The following is a 15,540-nucleotide window of genomic DNA, read 5'->3' on the forward strand; positions in this document are numbered from 1 at the left end:
CCAAATTCTCCTCTTTGCTTCTAAAGAGCTAATCAGTACACAACTTTTTTTTTAATTTTCTGTTTTTAAAATGTACATTAATTTGGTTTTAAATTGTCAATTAAATTTAAATAGACCTATTTTTGTTTTTTTTTAATTTTTATTTACCTGTTGGATTCTTTAAAGTTATTATGTTTATAAATTTTGACATAATTTTTTTTTCTCAGTAGTAAAACATTGTTGAGATTCATTTCTAATATTGTTGGTGTTGGGCTGCATTTTTGTTGTTGTATGTGTCATGTTGTTTTGTTAAATAAACTAACCGTATTTAAGTTAAATTCAAATGAACCAATGGACATCCACTTGGTTTCATAGTTTCATAACACACATACTTTTTTATTTGTTTACTTTGACGCCATCTCACATAAAATGTGGGACTTGACATCGACTGATAAGGTTGTAAATAGCTTTTTTTTGTGGTTAAAAATAGCTATCACCCTACGTGGATGGGGGTGTCAGCAAACTGTAAACTTTACTTAAAGAACAAACACTTTTCTCGGTTGAATTCATCACAATGCATGTTAAGTACTATATCACTTTTCTGCAGTGCAGAAGAGGAAATGTTTTTTTTCCCATTAAAATAATGTAATCCAAAGTCAAACACATCATTTGTAGTAAAAGGGCATGTGTACCCAGTGGTGCCACACGGTGCGTCACCCCAAGAAATATATCTATATCTACATCTAAATCTATACCAGTACCTGTATCTATATCTATGTATATTTTATATATACGAAAGTATATATATATATATATATATATATATATATATATATATATATATATATATATATATATATATATATATATATAAAATTTACAAGGTCTACATTATAGGCCTATAATTGGTGTCACCCCCCTCCGAGTTGCTTATAGCTTATACATCAAGGCAAAAAATTGCAAAATGTACAGATGAAAAATGCGCTTTTACCAGTTCCATTAATCATTAATTAAAGTTAAATAGTCTTTTAAGGGGTCATCCGTAAATGACGTCACGCTTTTTTTTGACAATTTTTACCTCTCCCCTCTGTCACACTCGTCACAAAAAGCCAGACCCCCCCTAAAATGACGTCACACCTCAACCTACAACCCCCTTCAAAATTACAGTTGAATTTTTTTAAAACATCGATATTCTTCTAAAATTCTGTCTAAACTATTACAATTTATTAAAACAGTTATCTAAAATGCGAAATTACATCTAAAAAAATTCGTTTTCTAACATTGCTTTTTTATAATGCAAAAATGTGACGTCACAACACCTGAACCCCCCCCCCCCCCCTCCTCCACCTCATCACACATCGTCACAACATTACGGACCCCCCCTCCCCCGTACGAGTGTGACGTCATTTATGGATGACCCCTTAGTACAAATTGACATTATAAGGTGGTGTCAGTGACACATTTCTTTAGGGTGGGGAGGTTGACATCACGAAACGCCGCATCAGTTGACGCCCAACCTGGCAACACCACTGTGTACAGTTAATAGTAAAGAGGTTTATTTATAGTCAGTTTAATGTATGTGGATAAACTCTAATTAATTGAACTGGCAAAAAACATATTTAGTTTCCCTTTCAAGTTGTGCTCTGGAGAATTGCAAAACTTGTCAACTATATCATAATGGTAAACAGAGAGTGATCGAGCTTTCAGCTGAGACATTTGTGTGTGATGTTTGTCAAAAATCCTTTGAATCTTATTCACATTATTCTTCTCATAAGACATAAAGTTATCCATACTATAATTAAGTGCTACATATGTTGTCACTGCGATAAAGGTTTTATTGGTGCAGAAGAATATGATCTACAATTAGTAACACATTTCAGAAAAAAAACTTTTAAATGTGAAATATGTACAAAAAATATTTGCTAATAAAAGTTATTTAAAGATTCATATAAGGAGGCACACTGGAGAATTAAATTACAATTGTAAAAACTGCAACTATGCAACAAACCAACAAACTGGGTTAAGAGAACACACAAGAATACATTCAAACACTTGACCAAACAAATGTCAAGTTTGTGACTATGCAGCATTTTGTCAAACTGCTTTTGTTCATCACACAAGAACTCATTCTGGTGAAAAGCCATAATGTTGTAATTTATATGATAAGAGATTCACACAATGTATTATCTTAATCCGCCACAAGCAAAAAATTCATTTAGCCTAATGATTCAGTTTAAAAAAGTTACATTCTGCAATGACATAAAGCACAATTTTACTAAATAAATGTTAGTGATGTAACTATTCCACATTTAAAAAAAAACAAATACTAGACTTACAATTTTATGTGCCTGATACAAGCTTTTATATTGTTATTTTTAGACATCTTAATATATTTTTCTATACCTAAAGAGGATTTAAATTCAAAAAGATTTTTCAGTTTTTGTATATGTATTGTAAATCATAAAAAGAAAATTAATATGGGGATTTTCTTATCATCTTAATGGTCATGATTAGAGTTCTACTTCAATGCAGAAAAAGCTAACATAATATTAAGAACATTATCTTTTTTCCCATTTGTTTCAGAATGCACTTGTTCAATAAAGCTATTATTAGTTTTTAATTTTAAGTCACCGCATTGCTACTTTTAAATTTCTTTTTCAAACTATTAAGCTTTTATTTAGTATCCTAATGTTTTTGCATTGTTTGTTCTAGGCAAACTTCATCAGAGAATTTATTGTGTTATTTCCAAAAAAAATATTTTTAAAGATCAAAGCCTTATCACACGCTGCACTTATTATAAAATTGTGCATAGAATTCCAAAATGTTACATATGTTGTCATTGGTAAAAGTTTTAAAAGTGGAGAAGAATCTACATTAAAGACATATTTTATGCAAAAGCTTTTAAAAGTGAACATTTGTGAGCTATTTTATGTAGATAAGATAAATGTTATCTAAATGATCATATTAAATGGCAAATGGAGAATTAATTTATAAATGCGAGAAATGCAATTACATAACATGTCCTTGATCTTCCATGAAGCCACACTGTAAGATAAATCATATCCTGAAACAGGAAAATTTACATAAAAGTTTTTGATAGTCAGTACCCCTGTCATCACATCAGTTTGTCCATACACCTTTGCAACTTTATATAATATGTAGTTTAAAAAAAACGTATATGAAAAAAATTTTCACCTATCACACTTCCATAAACTGCCATCGAGTCTAATGATTCACTTAAAGCAAGCTCAGTTAAGCTATCAAGACTTAAACCCCATTTTTATTTATCTATGTTAGTATTTATCAAACTTGTGCTTAAACTGTTAGATTTTAAAGTGTATACTGTACCTTAGTTCAAATATGTGTTTCTTTTATCACTAGTCATATCCAACACAATATTGTACTTAATTACTACATGTAACTAAGATGAGAATTAGGTCTTTATGCACATTTACATATGCATTGTGTATTGTTAATTTAAACAGAAAAAAAACATGATGAAAACAAAAGTATTTCTGCTTTTCCTTACTAATTTTTTTCATATTGCTGATACTGTAATAGTAATAGTGTAATTTTTCAACTAACTTGATGCACTTTTTTAATGAGGATTTAAGCCTTCACTTTTAAAAATTATATTAAAAATGTGTGTAGAAACTCAAGTTAATCTGCAGTGTTACGGATAGTATTAGAAGTATTTTTATTAAGAATTATTAATAAAACTTATTATACATTTATATATATTTACCTTTTTTTTTTTATAAAATGTCACATGAAATTTGAAAAGCATTATATTTCTCCATTAATAATCATTTTTCATTACCGAAAATGTGTATTGTATTTTAAGTTGTCAACTAATAAACCAGTATTATGAATAATCTGATAGTTTTGAATATCATTATTTTTCCCTGTTTGTTATTTTTTAGTTATTGTTAATTTCTTACATAAATATTTTTTTTGTCACAGCAATAAAATGTGATAATTTTTAGATTCTTTTTGAGTTGTTGTGTGTTGCAATCAATTTCTATTTCATCATTATGTATGTGGCATGCTTTTAGCTGGGTTGTTAAATGAACCAACAATTTTCACAATACTAAGATTAAATAACTTGGACAAGGACAAACTTACAAATGAGTTATCTCCATTGCTCAGTCAGGATAATACAGGCTGTTTCTAAATGCGGACCACACCGGGTGACCCCATTTAGGGGAGTGACACCAAGAAAAAAGGGCAAAATGTATACAGAAAAATGATAATTCCACTTAAATAATTAGAGTGAGTTAAATAGTCTTTTAAGAGGAAAATTGACCAATCCCGACAAGGGCGCAGAGGGGGTGGGGAGGGGGGGGTGACACAATGACGTAAACCTGCTAATGATAGAGAAAACATGCTACATCCAGCTGAATGTATAACCGACTATAGATAAAAATCGCTAGTGTTATCTGAACACAGATTGTGCACTTCATGTGCAGTTGGGCTATAGAAGTTTATGGCAAAACCATTTTTTTGAGAAAACGACTCACTACTGCAGAACATCCATAAGTCAATCATTTTTATAATTTTTTTTTTACTTGTAATTGATAAAAATAGTAAAACAAGTGTTTAAAATGTCAAATGTTTCCTTTGTAACTGGAGTCCTAACAAGCAAAAGTTATCTGACACTGACCTTACCTAACTTGCAGGTACAGGTTTTGGAGCATCACAAGAGAGTAAAATACACCCCAGCATTCAAAACAGATTGGCCTCCTTGGAATTTACATACAGAAAGTGTTGTTAGAAAAACAATAATAATAAAATTTGACACACACATTAGCCATTTTATTTCTTAAAATTTTCATGTTACAATTTCTAATGATTCACTACATTACAATTTACATTACAAGGCTATTTTGTAATAGTAAGGAATATAAAATTAAATAACAACTAGTCAAAAATTACATTATGTTAAAACTAAGATACCAAAATGTAACAATTGCAGCGTAAGTCTTTCTTTTCTTCAAATTTAAATTTTTTTTGCTGTTTTTGTAAAAATTGCATTTAAATAAAATAAAAAAAAAAACATTTAGCAAAATTAAGGAAGTGAACATAATCCTTGCAATGGTTGGAGCAACATGAAGCTTGGAGTTAGTTCCATAAGACATGCAAATAGTGGGGAGGGAGAGGAAGTTTTAAAATATGGTCTGTTTGAGTTATACATTGCAGCCAGTAGAGTTTGGTCATAGGATTTGTGATTCTATACCTCTCAATATAATGATTAAGGACATTTAGCGAAGGATGAAAAAGTTTTTACAAAAAAATATTGTCTGCTACCTGTTGGCCAGATGCCACTGTAACTGCCGGCCTGATGTCATTGTAATTGTCTAATGGAGGTTGTTTTACCTCTCAACCTGATATTCTGTCATGTTGCTGTATGTCTGACTGAGCTGTTTGTGAGAAGTGTAAAAGAGAATTGTTTAACAGTAGGGCCTACATATATTGTAAACATCTAGTACATGTAAATAATACATTGAACTTGAACAGCCTGTTTATTTTAGTTAGCTTCTGTTATTGTTAATGTGTAATTGGTTAGATCAGAATTGGTAAACTCCCTTGTCCAAATAAAAGTGCATTGTCAATTTTATAAAATTTGAAAACAATAGGCAAATTAACTGTGTGGCCTGAACAAAACCATGCGGGTATAAAAAAAAAACCTGGGTCTCGAAAGTGATAGCTTACTTTTCCTATCATACATATTTACAAATAACACAAAAAGAAGTAGGATACGTAAAGAAAAAAATGTACACATGAAACTGACAATAGGATGCTATTTCCTTTTACAGTCAGAGTTCAATTTCTTTTTAGAGTATGTATAATAATGGACGAGGTATACTCTTTGACAAAAGAACCTTTTTATAACACAAATATTTATTAACTATGGCTCACTATTAGAAGTTATGTGCAGAGAAAAATTATAAGAAATTTAATAATAATAATAATAAAAAAATGACTTTAAATTGGTTTTAAGTCATGATGAATTTCTTTGACTATATAAAGTAAATTTAAAAGAAAATATTTCCTTACCAACATCACATTCCTGTCTTACATATTTTTTAGAGTATTTAAATTTGAGAAAATCGTTTGTGAAAAACATCATTTAGACTACAACTTAGAAAATCTTTTATGAGAAATACCACTTTCATATAGCTTGTCTCATAAATGAACGTTTTCATGTGCACTTAATTAAAAACGTTGAGAAAACCATTTATGGCCAAAAAAAGTTTTTTATGTGTATTTAAACTATTCTGAGTAAATCATTTAGGATTAACATCAAATTCATATGGATTTTTTCCCAAATGAAAAAAATTATCAGTTAATAAATCACACTTACAAGCAAACTTTATAGGACAAACATCAGATTCATCATGTGGCCTTTCATCTGAATGAATTTTTTTAATGTGTTCTTAAATTAGAACTTTGAGAAAACCTTTTATGACAAACATCACATTCATCATGATTCAGGTGACCTTTCACCTGAATGAATCTTATTATGTGTTTTTAAATTAGAATATTGAGAAAACATTTTATTTAACATCACATTAATGTGGTTTATCTCCTGAATAAACCTTTTTATGTGTTCTTAAATAAGAACTATTTGAAAATCTTTTCAGACAAACACCACATTCATATGGCTTATCAGAATTTCTAGAAAACCTTTTATGACAAATTCACAGGTTTGTCTCCTGAATGAAGTTTTTTATGTCGTAAGAGATTCTTCATATCCACAAATTTTTAATGATAAACATCACATTCATGTGACCTTTCTAATGAATGAACTTTTTTATGCTGTAATAGATTATTCTTATTTGCAAAGGTTTTATGACAAACATCACAATTATACGCCTTTTCTCCTGAATGAACATTTTTGTGTTTACTTAAGTTAGAACTTCGAGTAAACCTTTTATGACAAACATCACATTCATATGGTTTATCTCCAGAATGAACATTTTTGTGTTTACTTAAACTAGGAATTTGAGAAAACCTTTTATGACAAACATCACATTCATATGGTTTTTCTCCAGAATGAACATTTTTATGCATTTTTAATTCAGAATTTCTAGAAAACTTTTTATGACAAACATCACATTCATATGGTTTATCTCCAGAATGAACATTTTTGTGTTTACTTAAACTAGGACTTTGAGAAAACCTTTTATGACAAACATCACATTCATATGGTTTTTCTCCAGAATGAACATTTTTATGCATTTTTAACTCAGAATTTCTAGAAAACTTTTTATGACAAACATCACATTCATATGGTTTATCTCCTGAATGAACTTTTTTATGTTCTCTTAAATGAGAACTTTGAGAAAATCTTTTATGACAAACATCACATTCATATGGTTTTTCTCCAGAATGAACATTTTTATGCATTTTTAACTCAGAATTTCTAGAAAACTTTTTATGACAAACATCACATTCATATGGTTTATCTCCTGAATGAACTTTTTTATGTTCTCTTAAATGAGAACTTTGAGAAAATCTTTTATGACAAACATCACATTCATATGGCCTTTCTCCAGAATGAACATTTTTATGCATTTTTAGTTCAGAATTTCTAAGAAACCTTTTATGACAAACATCACATTCATGTGGCCTTTCTCCTGAATGAACCATTTTATGTTCTCTTAAATGATGACTTTGAGAAAACCATTTATGACAAACATCACATTCATATGGTTTATCTCCTGAATGAACTTTGTTATGTGATCTTAAGTTTGAACTAGTAGAAAATCTTTTATGACAAACATCACATTCATATGGTTTCTCTCCAGAATGAATATTTTTATGCATTTTTAGTTCAGAATTTCTAAGAAACCTTTTATGACAAACATCACATTCATGTGGCCTTTCTCCTGAATGAACCATTTTATGTTCTCTTAAATGATGACTTTGAGAAAACCATTTATGACAAACATCACATTCATAGGGTTTATAACCTGAATGAACTTTTCTATGTTCTCTTAACTTAGAACTATATAAATATCTTTTCAGACAAATATTACATTCATATGGAGAATGAACAATTTTATGTCGCAATAGACCATTCTTATCTGCAAAGATTTTATGACAAACATCACATTCATGTGCCTTTTCTACTGAATGAATCTGTTTATGTTGATTTAAGTAAGAACTTTGAGAAAACCTTTTATGACAAACATCACATTCATATGGCTTATCTTCAGAATGAACATATTTATTCATATTAATAATAGAACTTAGAGAAAAAGTGTGATGATAATAAACAATCTTATTTTCATTGTCCCTAGACAATTGTAGATTTTCTTCAAGCCTATTTTCTTGTTTATCCTCAAAAAATAAAAATTCTGTTGTGAAATCTTGTTTTAAATTTTCAGTAGGTGATAATTCTGGTTTTAAATTTTCAGATGTTGTAAATACTGCTTTTACATCTTGAGAAGTTTTAAATGACATGTTAGGTTTTATATCCTGAACATTAAAAAATGATAATTCTGGTTTTATGTCATTAGAAGAAGAAAATTCTGAATTAACATCAGGTTTAACATCTTGAAAAGTGTTAAATGACATGTTAGGTTTTATATCCTGGAAATTATTAAATGTCAATAATTCTGTTTTGATGTCAGCAGAAGAAGAAAAGTCTGGTGTAACATCAGGTTTAACATCTTGAGTGGTTTTAAATGTCATGTCAGGTTTTATATCCTGGGAATTCAAAAATGTTGATAATTCTGTTTTTATGTCTTCAGAAGATGATAATACGATGGTTGATAGATCTGGTTTCAAATCTTCAGAAGATGAAAACTCTGTTAATTCATTTGACTGTATATCTACAGTAGATGAAACTGCAGCTAACACATCTGTTTCCACCTCCATGCTGGACAGCTTCTTAGATATGAACTGATGATTAAAAAAATGTAAATGTTAAACTGGTGGTTAAATAATCAAAACAACTTATTACTAATAACATGGCAAAATTTGTAACACATGCGAGACTTGTCTGATTACAAATGATTACTTAGTCAGATGTAATTTTAAAATAGACAACCAGTAATGCAAAGCAATCAGGACTGCAGATTAATATCTTGAGCTTTCAGTTTCTTAAAATTCTTTTTAAAAATAGAAATACTAAGATATTAATAATAACAAAATCTAAACTTGATTTGCTTTTGTAATAAAAGTTTTAAAATTAATTTTAATTAAGTTCTAAACTGTCATAAACAGCTTTATAAACATTTGATTTCTTCAGGCAGCTTGGCACTAATTTGCACTTGAACTTAATGTTTTTTAGTTTTTAGACAATATTTGTACACAATAGAACTTGTAAGTTCTTGTTCTCTCTCACTTAAATTCAAGTCCTTTTAGCCGGGGAGAGATGAATTTTTTTTAACGAAATCAAATGTTGTGAACAGGATTTATATTGATAACAAAAAACATGGCAGCCTCAAGATTTAAAAATCATCAACAGCTCCCATAATGCAACAATTGTAAAAACTTTCAATGCTATTTTATTCGTATGGCTGGGAACTAATATATGTGCATGCATAAAAGTTTTGTGTATATGGATTTATTAATTTGTTTACAGGTAGTGCAAGGAAGGCTAGGAGACGTTACTGTTGCTCTACTCAACTGGCGCAGCTGCTTTAAACTACGGAAAGAACACAACACTAAAAGTGTCATCTTCCAATTTTACAGTAAGAAGAAATGAACTATTTGATTTAGATCTAGATTCTATAAATCTACTTATTAAGACGTACACTATGAAATATATAAAATTTTCTATGTCAAAAGAATACAAATTACTATAAAAAACAACATAATGACCATTGAACAGCAGGATTTTTAACGGAATCATTTAAGTCTCCTAATCAGAGTGTGCATTTAATATGGTGTTGTGTTGACTAATAATGTATATAATTTAGTTTTAATTTTTCTAATAGGTATTGGTAGCGTATGTTATTTTAAATGTGTCGGATTTTTAGCTAATTCTTTGCTTTGTCACTAATATCGTTCAAGGTTACATTAAAATAAAATGATTAAAAAAATCAATTAATAGACATTTTATTATAGTATTAGACATTAGATCAATATCTTTCTAGATCTAGATCTAATCTAGTATGGTTAAAGAATCTTGGGTTATTTCATTATTTGTAGTATTAGTAATTTAGTATTGTATTACACTATTTGGCATTAGGACAGTAATATTAAAAATAATTAGGTAATTACTAGAACTAGATCTAATTACTAAATTAGTCTAGTATATTTATTAGTTAAAGATTAGAGGTATTAATCATTTTAGAGTAATTAATTCTGCTGGAGCTAGTAATAGTTGTAGTGTAGGGATAGGGTAACTAATGAATATGAATATATTATTGCATAGTGTACTAAAATACTTAAGATAATTGAATATTAAACCACAGTTAAGGGTTAAATCAATAAAAATTTCCAGAAATTAACATTTAACAATGATGTTCTAGATACTAAATTTGCTAATAAAAACAGCAGCCATCTTATGAAATGGAGGTGTTGAGAAAGATGACGTATTTCTTTTTTTAACAGACGAATAAGAAATAGATTCTATTTCTCCGACAAACTTTAGGTTGATCTAGGGTTTTTTTTAGAGGGAGATCTCATTATAGAATGGGTGTTTTTTGTTGTTAATATAATGGATGGTGGGGATGGGTAAACATAGACCGCTGAACAAAAAAATCGGAAACTGATGAAAGAAGGAAGCAAACAAAGCAAAAATGCAACAACCATGTAGTATGCAAATGTAACTAATTAAACCTATTTTAAAAACACATTAACCGTACTCAGAAAAAGTGTAGGCCTAAGACTAGGCATATTGGGAAATTTCTCCTAATTATCATAGAATGATAAAATGGACACAGATTAATTCTATAATATACCCCATTGATAAAAATACCAAATTTATCATTCTAGGCCGAATAGTTTTTTGTATATGAATTTTCAAAGTTATGTGTTTAACTTGTTATGTTTCATTGTACACTGAATTTGAGATGTGTGATTGGCTTTAAACTTGCATACCAATGTTGCTATTAAAGATATAATGATAAAACTTTGCACATTTGTGCTCAATGATATAGACAATAGAAGTCTACAAATAAAATAAAAATTAGAAATAAGATAACTAGAAATAATGAAGTAAAATTAAGGGGTGTAGCACTGTTCTATAGTGACTGCCATAAGATTTCCAGACTGCACAACAAGGTTGCTATTTCATATACCATCATGAAACTTTAAATATTAGGACTAGAGAATGTAAAAAATACAAACATGCAAGTAAAATAAACATAGTTAGAGGAAAAGTATAAATAGTGAACTTGAATATGGTACAGCGCAATTAGACTATGGTGATTAACTACAGGCTAATATATTGTACTTCTTTGCACTATAAAAATAAAGATTAAACTTTACATATTGATTCTGGTGTAAGTAATAAGAATGCTAGTATACATATTGTACAGGTAATGTATTGAGTTAGAACTTACAAATATAGCATAATGATCAAGATACTTAACAATTTGCCATAAACATTGTATTTGTGTCAGTGTATGACATGGTAAAATATTATTAATTTAGAAAATTTTGGTACTTGTAATGTTTCTGATGAAAAGTGTTGAGATGTGCTAAAACTCAAAGATTGACATTTCACAGTATTCTTATTAATAAAATGTTTACTGAAGTTGATGTGTCCTTTGATAAATTCTTAAAATGACATTAATGAAACTGTTCATGTTTTCTTTCTATTATAGTTGCATTTAACTAAAACTGTTATGCAGTGCAGCTTATAAAATTGGGCATTATCATTTATTAATTTAGACCCTTTATAGGTCTAGATAGGCCTGTCAGTATTTACATTTAGGCCTAATAGTTTTTTTTATATATTAATATTACAAATCTCTAGACCCAGTTTTCATTTCCATTTAGATCTAAATTCTATTTTATTTTAAATTGTTTGCAATAAATATAGATTTATTTCTACTTGAAAATGCCTTTATAATCTATTTATCTGCAATCGTTAATTCTAGTTTGCAGGATCTAGTTACTGGTATTAAGAAGGTTAATAAAAATCTGGCTAATTTAAAATTTTATAATTTAGGCAGCAATTAATTACATTCTTTCCATTTTTAATTTAATAATTTAAGATATAGATCTACAGTATATTTATTTTAAAGCTCATTTTATTGTAACAGTCCATATAAAAACAAACAGCTATTAAAAAACATATTATGCGCATATCTATTAATATCTCGTAAATCAGCCGTCATTATGAAATTACGCATGCTTTCTTGTTCCTACCCTACAAGTTTTATCACGCTACTCCTCATTGCCCCGTGCTTAAAAACCCTTAAAATCGACATGCTATTTAGACCTATTTTCATGAAATTTAGATGATTATTTATATCTGAAATTTAGTTTTCAATGCGCCAGCACGGTAGCGTCAGCATTTCGAATAATATTTGCTATTATAGTTGATTGCTTTCGGTACTGGACATTGTAAAACGGGAGCTAATTCATTTATTAGTATGTATAAAAGATGAAATACAACTCAAATATTCATATCGAATACATTTTATTCTTTGATTCCAATGGCGAGAATTAACATGTTAAAAAATGGCAAATTTAAACAAGTACGATGAAAGAGTTCGGATGTGGTCATACAGAATCAAAACAGCGGAAAATGAAATGCCTAGCCTAAGACTAATGTCTACAGACAAATAACTAGGCTTAGATGGATCTCCCCTAAATGACGGCATACTTTTCCCGATGATTTCCCTCTCCCTCAATAGTCACTCAAAGTTAAAAGCAAGATGATGATTTAATATATCGCAGTTCTACTACTATACCCCAACCCTTAATCACAGTTTCTAATGAAAACCAATAGCCTATGTTCTTCATAATTGTTTTTATTCTATAAAAATATTTTTAAAAAGATATTTTACCTCTCCCTAATTTTAAGTTCAACGTCATTTAGATCTATGAGGCATGAGGAATATGGATGCCCTTGTAATTTACTAGTTAATCAGACAAAAGGGTTTAAATGTTGGACCTCCCAAAAGTTTCTGAGGTCTTGGATGTTCATACATAGATCTACATAGCGTTGATTTCAATTTAAATCAAAGACAAGAAGGTGGCCCACTGTCCTACTTATTTTAAACAAGACAGCTAGGTATATTAAACAACAAAGTCAACACAATATACATACAAATACTCTACATTCTAAATCTTTTTGGAAAGATGGTCGCTGTTTTTATTTATTAGGCTAATATTTAATTATGTATCTCAAACACCTTGTTTAAAGTAAAGTTTTAAATTGTTTTGCAGTTTTGGTCCTTGATGATTGTTACTTTCAATCAATTAATGAATTAACTGTGAAATTTTGTAAAATTTGACTTCAATAAGATAAGTAAGTATAGGCCTAAGCCTATACTATAGTATTTTTAGGGGGCCTAGATTCTAGTACTTAGGCTAATACTTATTTAAAATTTAATTAAATCTTCTATTATAATCTACTAAATCTAGTATTATGTATTATAAGTTATAAGTATTCGTGTCTAGTCACTAGTCTAGATCTAGTCTAGATGATGTCAACATTGTCTAGACTCTAGATCTATTCATCAGTTACTTCTTCTCCCTCGCATTGATTACTTATATTACTTATTATTATTACTTAACTACTAGATCTATCGTTTTAGGTACGTAAAATCGCCCGAGACTAGTAATGTGAAAAACAGGTGACTCCTTACATTTTAATAATTATTTCACATTTTGAGGAGGATTTATGTTTTGAAAAATACAAAAATGTTTCCATGTTTCATTTATGTACCTGTTTTTAAACAATTGAATTAAAACTTTTCAGTAATAAATGAACACTAGCGATGTTTCCAATAGATGCAACCATGCTCATTTACTATAGCAGCCATCTTGTTAAAGTTTTATTTTTATAGACATAGCGGGAGATTCAGGGAGAAGTCACTCTATTTTACAAATGGCTGCTGTTTATATAGGAAATCTTACTTGCAGACACTGCTGTTTAAAGTTAATTTCTGGCCTATATTGATATATTTAGCCATTGTTTTAGGTTTATTATCCATTTATCTATAATATTTGACACAAACATATCACAATATACTTCTATTACAGCCTTGACAACGAGGTAACGTTTTCGTACATTAATAGCCGCGGGCGATTTTACGTACCCAAAACGATAGATTACCAGATTCTAGTACTACTAATCTAGATCTAGATCTACTGCCGCCGAATTGATTACGCTAAATAAATAAAATCTAAAACGATAGATTACCTAGATAGATCTAGATCTAGTCCTAGATTAGAGATAAGTAAGAGACCTAAGTAAGTATAAGTATTAAGTAAGGTAAAACTCCATTTTAGTTAGCGTATTTTATTCTCCGCTTACTTGTCGTTTACCTCCAGTTGAGCGTATTTTATTATAATAACCGAAACACACCAAAACATTAGGAAAACACGATTTATTTAATTGTATTGTATTTTTGTTTTCACAAATGAATAAAAAGGAATATTTTTTTTAAAGGCGTTTGTCTCATGGTGAAACGGATACACTGTTAATTATTCAGTATGATATTTTTGTATTTATGCTATAAATGTACAAACTCTGTGTTTTTAAATTTAAAAGTTTTACCAAAACTGAAAATAATATTTTACTATAGAGTTGTATGTTATTTAAATTCATAGTAAATCTACCATCCTTCCCAATATTTTGATATAGATCTATGTATCAAGTATGATTTTTTGTATGAGTAAATTTCTGACTTTTAAAAAAAAAATAATTGTGTGGGGGTTGTCCATAAATGACGTCACACTCGCAGGGGAGAGGGGGGTCCGCAATTTTGTGACGGTAAGTGACGGAGGGGAGGGGGGAGGTAAAAATCGTTTTTAAAAAGCGTGACGTCATTTATGGATGACCCCTGTAATAAATGTGTAAATTTGTATTATTTAGCTGTTCGTTTTACTATTTAAATTCATGCATCACGATTGCATTTTTTAACAATATTAGTTACAATAGTCTATTTCTGTACAGCCTTAAAAATGCGAAATGACGTATGAAATTTAGTGTCTAACACTACTGTTTAAAAATGGCAACGTGAGTTGTCACACTTTTTCTAACACTCCAAGCCATCCCTCACCAAATTCCACCAACCCCCGCCCCACTTTCGGCAGCATTATTAGGGGTCATCCATAAATGACGTCACGCTTTTTTGACGATTTTTACTTCCCCCCTCCCCTCCGTCACACGTCGTCACAAAAACCATGATCCCCCCCCCCCTAAAATAACGGCACACCTCAGCCTACAACCCCCCCCCCCCCCCCCTCAAAACTGCAGTTGAATTTTTTTTAAAACATCGATATTTTTCTAAAATCTTGTCTGAACTCTGTCAAAATAGAGTATTTTGATCAACTCCTATTACAATTTATTAAAACTGTTTTCTAAAACGCGAAATAACGTCTAACATTTGTTTACTAACATTGCTTTTTTATAATGCAAAA

General features: G+C 29.6%; 1 protein-coding gene across 1 annotated transcript; it reads right to left on the reverse strand.

The window, feature by feature from the left end:
• Positions 1-5,288: 5,288 nt before the first annotated feature.
• Positions 5,289-14,464, reverse strand: LOC131955857 (zinc finger protein 883-like). Its single transcript, XM_059320144.1, has 2 exons — positions 14,432-14,464; positions 5,289-8,889 (listed from the first exon to the last, which is right to left on the reverse strand). The coding sequence occupies exon 2, from the start codon at positions 8,863-8,865 to the stop codon at positions 6,745-6,747; it is 2,121 nt and encodes a 706-aa protein (XP_059176127.1). The 5' UTR covers positions 8,866-8,889; positions 14,432-14,464; the 3' UTR covers positions 5,289-6,744.
• Positions 14,465-15,540: the final 1,076 nt, after the last annotated feature.

Source organism: Physella acuta, unplaced genomic scaffold, assembly GCF_028476545.2.
Source record: "Physella acuta isolate Inbredline_101_S28 unplaced genomic scaffold, ASM2847654v3 ptg001111l, whole genome shotgun sequence".
Lineage (NCBI taxonomy): Eukaryota > Metazoa > Mollusca > Gastropoda > Physidae > Physella > Physella acuta.

What these genes read in the sequence shown, in the direction of transcription:
- LOC131955857 (XM_059320144.1), bottom strand. Translation starts at nt 8,865, where the DNA reads ATGGAGGTGGAAACAGATGTGTTAGCTGCAGTTTCATCTACTGTAGAT.